Genomic DNA, 13,611 nt, shown 5'->3' on the forward strand with positions numbered 1-13,611 from the left:
TCTGTACAGTACATGAGATATATATACATATGCTACTATATATTTCAGGCAGTATGAAATAGTGCTGCACAGAGAGAATATGAAGAATGTATATGCTATGTATTATATATATAAAAATTATATATATATTATTTAGTAGTGGCAGATGAATTTTAAACTAATTTCTGGTACTATTACGATATAAGTTTTGTGCCTATTGGCAATAAATAAGGCTGCTTCAGAATCTTTATTTTTTGGATTAAGAGAAAAAATCCAATAGAAATCTGGTCCATCAATGTTTCCAGTAATATTGCTACAGCGTTTTCCCTTCAATAGCCATCAGCTCTGCTGTTGCTCTGAAGCTAATGCGAGGTGACTCATTTAGCAGCATATTATTGCATCATTGCAACATGATGTAAGGCACATCAGGCATTATTAAATTACCCTGAATTTTGCAGTATGACAGTAACATTTTATGCACATTAGCACCACACTTAGTGCTCCTTATGGGAATATACTTCAAGTAAACATATTAAGATGTAATTTCAGACAACTTTTCAGGATTTACCAATTTCTTCTTTATCAGGAAAAAAAAAGCTTCACTGGGATATTAAGACAGATGTAGTGACCTTTGTGCATTTTCAGAGTGCATTTGGTGTTTCTTAAACTACTCGGAATGTATCCTGTTAGTTGTGGAGTGCCTTGGATAAAAAAAATAGCTGACTTCTCACTGATTGTTGAAGTTGGGACAAACTCATCCATCTTCCACCTTTGTGACGATTCAACATAGAAATGTTCTCCTCATCTGAGTGCAAGTCAGAGAAAGCCACATCTGTGTATGCCTCACTTGTGCTGAAAAATATTACACAACTTAACACCGGATAGGTATTGAGCAACTGCAATTCATACTGCTGGCTTTTTAGCAAAAATTTGTGACCTTTCTTTGTTTATTGACTTAAAAACAACTTTACCCGGCTAAGCTGCATCTTGTTGTCTGCAAAATCAGTAATGTATTAAAGAACAAATTTACAAGCGTGAAAACTATATTTATTAGCTGTTACATCCTTTATAAACTGAAAAGTTTGTTTCGTTTTTGTGCAAAAAAAAAAAATCTAAGTCAACTAACACTGTAAGAACACAAAATGCCTTTATGAGCAATTTCTTGGGCAATTTAACAGATGATCACTTTGGCAAAAGAAATGTTTGCAAGTGTATGTTACTTTGCCTTTGCATAGTCAGTAATTTGCCTATTTCAAACTTAAAAAGACTTTAAAGTATGAGCTGAATGCAAATGTGAAGAACTGTCCTGGGATGCTGGGGAGAGTAAGTATCTCAGAGCACGTGCTCTCAAACAGCTCATCTCACAGCTTGAAGAAGTGTAATAAGAGTAGAACTCAGAAATTTGAGTTGTGTAGGGAGAACATAGAAGCTCGTGCTCATATCGTGCACAGGCAAAAATGGCAAGCTGTTTGCATTACTGGTAAGGTGGTGAGGAATATGCAAGCAAGAGTGAAAACAAGTATTCATAGTAGGACATAGATACCAGCTTGCTGCACAGAGAAAAATTAATAGAACTGAACAGCACCAACCTAAAAGCCTTTTTAATTTGTTGATAAACCATATAATTGTAAGATGTGTAAATAGTAAAATGGAGAGGATTAACTGATTTGATTTTTTTAGTAAAGCATCGGGCAACATTAAACAGCTGGAAGAATAAGAATACAGACAAAAATGCAAATGTTAGGAGGTAAGAGTGTGTAAAATGTGTGTGGGAAGCAGAAATGAGGTTTACTGGCAAAAATAGAAAAGCAAAGAACAATATGAAAAATGTAATTTGAAATATGTTTTGTAAGAACAAAAAACTTGGACATGGCAGGACTGAAAGAAGTGAGTGATTGCCGGTAGTGGAATAGAGCAGTGTTTCAGTGGTATCTGACAGCTGAGATGTCACTAAATGTGTGAGTCAAAGAAGAAAAAGGTATTTGTAGCACATTGCATTTTAAAACATGGCTGTTCTTTGAATGTCTATGGAAGCTTCCAAACAAATCTTTGTCGACCTGCAGGTGTAGCCTCAAACAGCAGCCTGACTCTGCGGTTGCTCTGTGGGTGCTTGGCCATGTTTTTAACAAGTCATTCCTTCAGTGCAAGGGCCACTGTACTAGAGCATCACTAACACGCTTTACTGTGGCATTATGTGTCACAGAATAGTGAGCACTAGATGTCACACAATCACAGAATCGACTGGGTTGGAAAAGACCTCAGAGATCATCAAGTCCAACCCTTGGTCCAACTCCAGTCCATTGACTAGATCATGGCACTAAATGCCATGTCCAGTCTCAGTTTAAAAACCTCCAGGGACGGTGAGTCCACCATCTCCCTGGGCAGCCATTCCAATGCCTGACCACTCTCTCTGCACAGAATTGCTTTCTAATATCCAGCCTAAATTTCCCCTGGCAGAGTTGAAGCCCATGCCCCCTTGTCCTATTGCTGACTGCCTGGGAGAAGAGACCAATCCCCACCCGGCTATAACTTCCCTTCAGGTAGTTCTAGAGAGTGCTGAGCTCACCTCTAAGCGTCCTCGTCTCCAGACTAAACAACCCCAGCTCCCTCAGCCTCTCCCCATAGGGCTTGTGTTCAAGTCCCTTCACCAGTCATGTTGCTCTTCTCTGGACCCGCTCCAGCACTTCAATCTCTTTCCTGAGCTGAGGGGCCCAGAACTGAACACAATACTCCAGCTGTGGCCTCCCCAATGCAGAGTACAGGGAAAGGATCACTTCCCTTGTACTGCTGACCACGCTATTTTTGATACAGGATGTCTTGCTGGAAGATGAACGAAGTAATGGGTAGCTGTGTAGAACAAATATATTGCGTGTTTCTTTGTAGGGCCAGTGAGAACTTCATAGTTTCTTCTTGGGCAGCCTGATGTGTGTCTGCAGTTTGCATGTTGAAGCTCACTCGCACATGTTCAGATCTCTGCAGTTTTAATTTCTTCCTGCAGGAATTCTGTTCATATCCTGAAACTTCTTTATTGCTTGTCTCTAAGACTTCTATCCCTACTTGGCATCCTTGAGAGAAATAATTAGATAGTTATTCTGTGTTGAGGATGTGCCATCTGTTCCTATGATATTGTGGTGTTATTGAAAAGATTTAAAACAAAATAGGAAACTAATGAAAGGGTTTAAATTAATAGAAAAATGTAGATAGCTTGTCTCAGGAATAGTTGGAAATAGGCATATTTAGGTCACGCCCAAGTGGCAGACAGTAGAAGTAGTAATACTGTGGCAAAAGGGATGCTAGAGTGTGGGTAACTCTGGAGGACGTCAGGCTAAACCATCTAGTGCATCTCAGAGCCCTTCAAGAATATACACTTCAATGTAATTTTGTACAATAAGGAAAATTATGCATACTTTAAACATGCTAATTATAAAAATGCATAGGAGCTAGAGAGGAGCTACCATTTTGTGGTTTTTAAAAAAAATAATTAGAATTTACTTTGCTAATGAAAGAGGTCAAATTGCATCAGCTATGGACCCACAAGATCTTTTCCTTTTTTTTAAAAACATATCTATTAAACAGCACCAAGAAAGCTCTTCCTGCGGGTTTCTGGCGGTATGTTTGAAGATGCTTTAGATGGATCTTTTCAATGAGACAGAAAAATACATGATATTCTGGACCTTTCTTATCTGTGGAGCCTTAGAAAGACTACAAGTAGTGGCACTAGTTGCTTTTCTTCCATCCTCACATAGTTTTAGAAACAGTGGAGAACATATTGTCTATTTAAATCCCAGTAATACTGAGTTATGGAAGTATAAGAAAAATGTAAGGCTTGTATGTGTGGGGTTTTTAATACCAGTATAACTTTAAAGCTGACAAACTGATTTTATTTTTGTAAATTTTCTCTTTTTAATCTCCTCTCCTCTGACAGCTTTGATATCAGGTGTCTCCCTAAAGCAGATTTTTACAGCTGAGCTATCAATCTTTAAGAAACGCGGCTTCTGAAGGAAAGGCTGACACAATGTTAACGGGAGCAGCGACTCTGGATTCTGCCAGCTGATACCGTCTTAAAAGGACGAGATGGGGACAGGGATATATAGTTTAAGGGCAGATGGAACGTTCAAACTTGAGTTTATTTTGCTCCGTTTTACTTCTCAAGTAAAATCAAGCAATATTAACTTTCTCTTGATTGTGATTGATTAGAAGTGAATTACTTATTGTGCTATTGGGGAAATATCTCCTGTCTCTCAGCAGATAAGGAGCCTGCAGAACTGTTTTAGAAAGTAAAAATGTACTGTGCACAGGCTAGATTTCTTTTTCCAGAGCTGGAGGTGACCACCTGAAGTTAATCAGGGAAGACATCCCCCGAATGGAGCGGGTAGCAGGTGTTAGGAATTAGTTAGAGTTGGGGGAGGGATGCTATTTATAAAAGGGGAGCATTTTGAATGTCTTAAGCAGACAAACTGTTACTTGTCTTCGCCCTTCTTTTTCTCACACTCTATAGGGTTGGCAAATTTTTTTGCCTCCTTATGATTTTTGGTTGTGTTTGATTGTATTTAAGGTAATGAATATCCTGTGGATCAATATATATGTGATATCTTACACATAGCTGCATAAGGAATCAAAAAGCATGTTACACCATGGAGCACAGATACAATTTCTTGGGCCAATTACTATTTGTCTGCAGCTAATCTTACTGCCTCAAAGCTGGGTGCTTCTCAATTACAAATTGATGGTGTTACTGGAGGAAGGGGAAAAGATCAGCTCAGTTCTCTCAGCCATACCTGTCTGTTTGAATGAGATGGCCCTTTGGATTTTCTAGATGTGTTTATTCCTTTCGTCTATAAGCACTCTAATATGTTGAGCCCCCTTTTACGTTCCTCTTTTACTTCACAGGGAGATAAAGTCCCTTCACAGACTTTGCATCTGCACAGATTCCTGCTCTCGGGATGAATACAGGCACTGAGTAGAACTGGGAAGGGGGAGATAAGAGTGGTGTAAGCAACCTGTTCGTTGGTGTTTGCTGCCTGGGGTGGGCTGGGAGAGACACTGGCTTGAGCAGAGAGTGGATGGAAAGGAGCGAAACACAGATTTGCCGTTTTGCTTCCTCTTCCGTGCAACAAAACCATCCAACTGGCCATTGGTTTAAGTCATGTTGTGGAGTGCTCTTCAAGATGCAAGCGCTTCTGGTGGCACTGATTTGTAAAGAGCAGGGAGAGAAGGATAAAATTATTAAGTGGAGGGTATTGTAGCCTAGGATATTCACTGGGCGTATCTATGCATTTACTAGCACCCTAGTACCGGACCTGACTTTCACTTGATCATATGTGAAAATACGTGGGTCCTCCATGTTAAGTCCTAACAAATATCTGGTTGCTACATTAATGATAGTTTTTGAACCCTCATTATGTTATGCATTTTCTTACTTGGTGCTTAAAGTAAGTGAGATTTTTCTCTTGGCTGTGTGGGAGAGGAGATGCGCAGCTTCCATACCATATACATGAAACACTCTACTAATGGTCTGAAATATTTGGAAATCATTTTGCTGAAGATGCAGAGGGAGAAACAGATGCAAGGATAGTTTGAGGTTCATAATATCCTTTATAGTCTGACTTCTGTAAATAAGATTCAGCATAAAATGTTTTATTATAATGTGACTTCTCATGCTTGTAATTGTAGAGAAAAGCAGGAAGGCTGGTACCAAAAAATTAAAACGTAGATGAATAACCCCTCAGCTGCTTCTCTTCTGACATTTTGCAGTTCTCCATAAACCTTCTGCTTTTGTATAATCACGGTAAAGAAGCTGTTCAAATTACTGTTTTCATAATGTAGCGAAAAGATTCAAAGGCAAAGGGAGGGGAGCCTGACCTGTAATCACAATGCTTAGTAATGCCTTCCTAGAATTCAGTCAGCGCAAAAATACCTTGCCCGGGGGGATGAGCAAAGACAAGCTGAGCCAGCATAACCTCAGGGATTGGACACCAACATCAGCAGGGTGCCGCTTTCAGAAGCTAAGGCAGAATTTGTAGTCTTGCCAATATGCGGTATCAGTGTAGGAAAGCCACTGTTGCAAAAGAGAAGGAAAAGACTCATTCAAAATATTTGACTTAATCGGGTGCTTTAAAGCCATTTTGATGCAGAAGGAATACAAAATGTTTCCTTCCCTTTGCATTTAATCTTTACTCCTCCCACTGCTCAAAAAACCATATCTGGAATTCTGAATAAAATTCTTTCTTCTCCTTCCTTTGTGCCTGTGCTCGGTTTCGTTGTATTGACACATGAACAGAATTAGCCACACTAGCAGATTTTGCTTAGGTATACACATCAAATAAGCAGCTCATGGTGATCCAGAAAAGCTTTGATGTTATAATAAAATATACTGATACCTCGGTATTTTTCAGTGTTAACATTAATTGGGAAGACAGTGAAACTAAATGTTTGTTAATTTGTTTATGATGTTGCATCACTTCAGTATTTAGTACCCTAGGTAGCTGGTTTTTACTCCAGTGAGCTAGATGAGCCTGATTACACTGGCAGGATGCAGTTGATGGATGACTGTCATTATCTTCTCAAAACTGCATGATACTTTAGGTATAGGAGATGATAATTAAATTTTCAAGAGACTACATTGAGATTATAAGATCTGAGTATTTTTTGAAAATGAGGAATATGTTTGCAATTATCAGCATGTTGTTAGAGGATCCTCTCCTGAGATGTTTTATTAGCAACCCCCGATTTCCTTTAAATTGATCACAAAAAAAAGGTCCAAGTTATCTTATAACACTTTGGATGTTGTTTGTTCGTTGTTTTTGGTTTTTTAAATTCTGATATGTTCCTCCTGAAACAGACCAAAAATGTATCTGATCAAATCTATTGGTAATGGCTTGAAGACGTACAGGTTAGCACAATATATTTAATGAAACCTTGTTTGAGACAAAACACTAGAGAGGATCATAATTAATGCCTCATTTTCTGCCAGTTGCTATTGATTACTCATTCAGGGTCCCTTTGTTCTCAAAATGGTAACACTGTATTTCATATTACTATTTGATATTCTCAGGATGGGATTCTTTAACAACATGCTGATAATTGCAAACATATCTCCAGAATTTAAATTTAAAATGAATTTACATCATGTGTCAGTGTTTTTCCAAATTCAGCTCATATTTTGGAGTGCATATTCACTACAGTTTCCAAAGATTGGAGACTTGAGTAAAGTGAAATTCAGCACTTGATATCTTGGTTATATTTTTGGCTTGAACTGCATGACATGGAACTCGGGTGAATGGTCTTTTTGCAGCTCAAACCTCTGTACTGTACCAGTACCTCACAGAGCAATTATTTGTTAAGGTTTTAATTTTGTGCTAAGTTTTCTTTTGGAATCACTGTAACAACATATACAGCTTAGCTGGGGGATTTTGCAGGTGTCTCCATTTTGTTACATGCTTTTGAACTAGCTCATGCAAATCATCAGGTTCATCTATAAGGCAAGATGTGAAATACTAAGACTCGTTACATACATGCTTTAAGTCATCCAAATGGCCCAATGAATAAAAGGGCATGTATGTGAAACTTAGCTCTACTCAGTGCAGCCTTTCAAGTTTATAGTAAGGCAAGGAATGTAGGTACTATCTGCTCTGCATAATTCTGAGAAATAGAGAAATGCAAAGTGAGTTTGTCTGCAACTGTGTGGCAGGATGATGGGGGGATTTGATTGAGATGAGTGCTGTTACATTACTTTACTTTTACAAAATAATGTATCCAAGCTCTCAACTTTTAACTAAGCATTTCATCTCACTGCTGCAGCAGCTCTGCCTTATTCTGCTGGCCCTGTCATAATTAGTTGCATATAATGGGCTAATGCTTTTATTCTCAACCATATTATTCTTTTGATAGCAAATAATGAATAATCTAAAGGCACGCAGTTGTATTTGGATGGAACTATTGCATAGTTTGGCTATGGCTACACCAGAAAATCTGAGTTTTTAAAGTGTTTGCTAATACATTTGCATTTAAAAAAGGAACGTGAATGAGATTTAGGCCAAGAAACACAAGCCTAACTGCCTATAACAAATACGTTTTTGAAAAGGTAAAACCTTTTATACAGTAGTGTAGCGTACAGAGTGTATTTGTTAAAGACTTTTGTGTATTTTTCAGGATAGTTTGGCTTTCCTATCTACATGTAGCGTAAATGTTAGAGAGCGGCAAGGAATATTGCAGAAGGACATCTGTAGGCCTTTACTCGTCCTCATTTCTTTTTTTATATCAAAGTAAGAAAATCAAAGAAGTGTTTACCAACATACTAAAATTCTGCTGGCCAGTGTCCTAGAAGTTCATTGAAGGCAGAGCAGTATTTTGGCATCAAATTGTGTCTTCAGGATTCTAAAGAAAAAAAGAAAACTTCCAAAGTAGTCAAAGTCTTTCTTATTTGATACTCAAATTCTTTGAAAGAATCAATTTTAAAACCATTTAAAAATATGTTGAGTAAGGAGCTTGTTTCATCTCAGGCAAACCATTTAGATGTAAGCATGTGGTTGATGAGCTGGTTAGTTTGAACAGAAGCGAACTTGGTGTGCACGGAAGTGCAGCTGCAATACAAAGCTACTTGTTTTCTGTGACAAAGGTGAATAAATACAAACACCGCCATATGGAGATATGCTTCTTTTCAACCCCCTCACCCTGGCAATGTTTGAATAGATGACTCCCCTGCATTTCATTTTTATGAGAATACTTTTTAGGAAAAGGACCTCTTTAAAGCATTTGTCTAGATAGTGGCCCTTGTAAAAGCCCTTAGGTGTTGGGTCAGGCCATGCCATTTCCCCTGGGGCTGTCAAAATTGTTTATTGGTTTTGCTGAAAGGGATAAATTTGAAAAGTAAAGCAGTCGTGTTTACTTGCTTTCCTCTGTTCTCTTTGGAATCAGACTGGCTGTCGTCTTAGTTGAATGTAATAAAAGCCTTTTTAAAAAAATATATATAATTTTTTGGGGTTGGTTTTTCAAATACGTTTCAAATACGTTTATTAGGTAAAATATTGCTTTAAATAAAACCTTGCTTATTTTGAAGCTGGAGATATGCCTTATAAAATCCAAAGAGGCAATTTATAATTTATATCTAAAGATAATGCAGGCAGGACTCAGAAGCGTTCAGGAGAATAACCAGTCATTGATTATTCTTTAGTAATTGGGTCCGTGCTTGGCAGATGAGGTTTGGAGTGAGCGTGAACGTTCTCTGCGGAGAATGCTGCGAACTCTGTGTGTAAGTGATCTGCCTCTGTGCAGGGACCCCAGGCACTTAGTCGGGAGAAGCTTGGTGCTGATAATACAAAGCTTTTTTTGCTATCCTCAGTGGTATTTTTGTATTCCTTTCTTTATCAGATGCCCTTAGGAAAGGATCAGTCCTAATCAATATTGCTTCTCAATTGGTTCAGACAGGCAGAAAAATCAATAAGCCGAACTAATGACATCTATTTTTTTATATTTTAGAAGACTGAGGAACAATTATAAAATTTTAAACAGATGCTTCATTTGATTGTTGAAATGGTAGAAGAGGGGTGGGGAAAGGTCTTCTCCTTGTTTAATTAAAAATTCTTACCCAAACACAATATAGATGAGAAAACTTCTTCGGAGTATGGTGCACAGTTTGAGATTTACTGGGCATGTATTACATTACTATATTTCTGCTACTATATAAGTAATGTAGTAGACGTGATGGTTTGAAATTTGGGGTCTGATGAAAGTGTCAAGAACTGGAATGCTTATGACGGAAGTAAGAGTAGCAAATGTCATGAGGTGAAGGTTGGAGGTTAAGTTTGGAAAAGATACAGACACATGCCTTTTGGAATGGCTTGGTAAAAGTGAATTTAAGAGTTTTTACTGTTTGGTGGTGTTTGGTTTGTTCTTTGATTATTCCACCGCTGCCCTTAAAGAACAGAGGAAGAGGGGAACTAAGAACTCTCCCGCCTCTTTTTTTTGGAGGTGTCTGTATGGATCCCATTGTATTTCCAGAATCCCTGCCAGTGACCAGAAGGAGATGCTGGAGGGGAGCAGGGAGGGTTGTCTGTAATGTGAACATGATGTAGTTGGTAATTGTGTTTGACAGCTGCTCTGAGTGAGCCGAGGCCGGACCAGACGACCTCCAGAGGTTCCCTCCAAGCCTCAGTGGTTCTGGGATTGTGTGAGAGGGACCCAGCTTGGGCTGCTTGAAACGACAAGTATCACAATACCTCCTCCCCTTCCCCACGCGCTGCGTAAAGAAGTTTCCCTTCAGTCCTGGATATTCTTGGGCTGAAGGTCAAGTCTTGGGCTAAGTGCAGAACTCATTTCCCTTCTTCTCTTGGACAGTGTTGGTTTGGGGAACTGTTTTTCACAGAACATTGCCCAGTTTGCCTGCATGACGTTCACCACTAAAACGCTAATAAATGTTTAGAAAGCGCCTTTGCTAAATTCAGACTTGTATTATGTCAGCCAGAAATTCTGGTAAACGTCATGTTTTCTGCAAAACAATAAACTCTTAACTGTTTGTCAAAGGCAAAATTAGCAAATATTGAAATCTACTAGCAGATTTCTATGTCCCCCTGTGTTTTCTGTATAGTTTGTGTAAAGATCACCTCACTCCGTACAAGGCTATCTCATTTCAATATGAGTTTTATATTAACAGTTCTGATTTAAAGACTGTTTTATTGTAAGAATAAGAAGGAAGCAATTGAGTTGAAGGGGAAGCTTTATTTTTATGCCTTAACATGTTTAATCATTGTTAACTTTGTTCTTCAAACTGTGTGATAGATTTGTAAGAAATAGTTAACACTTCTGGGCCCTCCTTTAGTTTGTAACAGGGTGACTTTCACATCCCACTCTTTCCAATAAAAATGTAACATTTTCATGCTCAAATTAGTCATCAGACAAGTAAAAGATACAAATTTCAATACTGATATGATGCAAACCAATTATCTGGAAAAACATACTTGACGTTATTGCTTATTTTATGTATAGTCCGTAATTTTAGATAAACTCTGGATTTTCTGCTAATCCGTGTGCATTGCAAGTTAGAAGGGATTTAGGACCTTGTTGAGAGAGCCATGTGAGTTAGCATCACCTTTCACAAGTCATCGCAGCGGAAGAACCAGCTTGAATGATGTAATGTAATCCAAAAACTATATTTGTTTATGAGTGAGGGTGTTTGGGCCTTAGAGGAGGGTGAGGGGGCCGGGAGCAATGGGCTCTGCTGGGCTGCTGCAGCCTGAGAAGGCGACTCCTGCTGTTAGACAGCAGCCGCTGGGACCTGGGGCCGCGTCTTTGAGGGAAGGAGGAAAGTTGGCTTGGGAGCAATGGGGCTGAAGGAGAAACCTTAACGAGGTGGCACCTCAGTTTTGGTTTGGTATAAAAGTTGATCCAGTCAGCAGTTCCTGCCTTAGCATCACCTGACAAAGGAATTGTTGGTGCAGTTTGAAGGTTGGCAAAGCATAACTTTGGTCCTGCCATCCCGCAGCTGTGCTTTCCCCCTTAAAACGAGAAGAGTGCACTACGTAATGACCCAGTATGAGGAATCAAATCCCCTGTTTCGGAAGGCTGCTGGTTCCGTGGTGACCTTAAACCAATCTGATTTTGCAAATGTTAAAAGCAAAGTGTCTTTAGCTGTGTGTGACGCAGAATGGCCGCTGCAGAATGAGGCAAGCTGTATGCAGCAGCCGGCAGTGAAGTGGCAGTAAATGCATTTTTACTGCCTGGTAGCATTATGTTTTCTGTACAAACAGTTCTGTGGGTTTCACTCCAAGTCTGGGTATTTTCAGACTAAAGCAAGGCTAAGCATAGTATCAACCATGGAAAAACTATGTTCTCATAAATCACCAATATTCATTTAGTTTCACAGAAGAAATCCAACTAATGTGAGGCCAAACAATATATAATGCACTTGTTAAGTGGTTAGAATGTTTTTGTATTTCCTGCATGAAAAGGGAACAAAAAGGGTAAGGTTCAACTACATGGTTAGTTTGAAGGTTTTAAAATGTCATAATTTTTATGTTTTGTGCATTAATCTAATCTATTCTCTCTTTTGTCTGTGTTTGATTTTTTTTGGATATTTATTCCATGTTTTTATGAATGTAATATAAGTCTAGATTTCTAAGTATGTGCTAAAACCTAATGTCACACTTTAAACTCTTAGCTGTTTTATCAATTACGTTTATATTGTGTAATGAAGAGGTGTTACATTGCAAACTAAACAAATATTATGATTTTTGTTTAGAATTTGAGTCTAAATTGATTCTTTAAGATGTTTTAAACCAAAACGGTTATGGTTTTCCAAGGCTCACAGCCAAACTTGCTCTGCTTTTCTGAATTATGCTATAGTATATTCTCTGAATACCAATCTTTAAAAGTCAACATTTTTTTTTAACTCTAAGACCTTCACTGAAAGCTCAATAAGCTCCTATAAATGCCAAGAGCCGTATGTGTGGTTAGTAGTTTGTTAGCCTGGTATATTAACAGCTGAGTTATTATAGAGCTTAACTTTACTTTTCTGTGTACGTTTTGCAGTCTAGTCTGCTTCGGTCAGATATGGGGCTCGGAAGTCCAGGTCAGCTGTCATCCTCGGGAAAACCTGGAACACCCTACTACCCATTTTCTGGCACAAATCAACGCCGGAGACCACTTCATGATTCACCAGCTCTTGGTGAGTAACACAGACAGTTTTTAAACCTTTGTTCATGATGCATTTCTGCAGACTTTATTATTTTGTTTGACAGTTCATTTTATGTACTGGAGATTGCTCTGTACTGAGCAATTCAAATCACAGCAAACTGCTATGTAAGAGATAAACCAGAATTAGTAATGTTTTCTTTGAGATGCTAGTTTGGATTCAACACTGGTCAGCATTGCTTATAAAACAAACAAGAAACTCCAATAAAACCCTTAATTGCAAAAGCAATAATGACAGATGGATAGGAGCTGATGACCAGCTGAGTGCCCTTAACCCATACCATCATTAACTCCTGGAAATGCATGACCTCGAGGTCATTACCATTATTTAGTAGGGGAAAGACATAAAGGGGAAACAATTATCCTTTTATATGCTAAAAGTAACTTTATTCAGGGCAATATATAGTTCATTGTAATTGCTTCAACATGCCTTGAAATTTCCTAGCAAATGGAGACTAGTAGTTTATCCTAAAATCAAACTACCTTGCAAAATATCCAGGCAGGAACTTGCTTAAAAATTGTTATAATCCTGTGACAGTATTAATATTTTATTCTGGAGATACTTAGAGATAAATGGAATTTTCCTGCTTGGTCATAGTCAGTGGTAATATTTCATAGCTCTGAAGATTGTCTGCTGAATTAGGAAATCCAGAATGAGCCAGCTGTTCCATCGTTTCCGCTATAAGGATACTGCAAATAATTGGGTGTGCAGGTTTTAAAAAAATGCTTTTGGTATAAAAAGGGAGACTGTAACCTGATATGCTAGTTTAAAAGCTACCATATTTCAATGTTAGCATGTTATGTCATTAGGATTACTCTGGCTATATGTTTGGGGTTTTAATGCCCTTCATTCTGTATTGCACTTCTATTCCATAATAGAATCATGTTTGTTGGAACCATATAACTTAAACCGTGCTTAACCCAAAATAAGATTTCATCAAATGC

At 38.3% G+C, this 13,611-nt stretch overlaps 1 protein-coding gene across 7 annotated transcripts in view; it reads left to right on the forward strand.

Annotated features, from left to right (window-relative positions):
- The window catches only part of TCF12 (transcription factor 12), a 160,235-nt gene that overhangs the window by 94,528 nt on the left and 52,096 nt on the right, over positions 1 to 13,611 (forward strand). For all 7 annotated transcript variants that reach the window (XM_080351300.1, XM_080351301.1, XM_080351297.1 and 4 more), the window contains one exon: positions 12,505 to 12,640. In XM_080351300.1, the coding sequence (XP_080207426.1) occupies positions 12,505 to 12,640 (136 nt within the window). The remainder of the gene's footprint in view (positions 1 to 12,504; positions 12,641 to 13,611) is intronic.

The sequence above is a fragment of the Nesoenas mayeri genome (assembly GCF_963082525.1).
Source record: "Nesoenas mayeri genome assembly, chromosome: 11".
NCBI lineage: Eukaryota > Metazoa > Chordata > Aves > Columbiformes > Columbidae > Nesoenas > Nesoenas mayeri.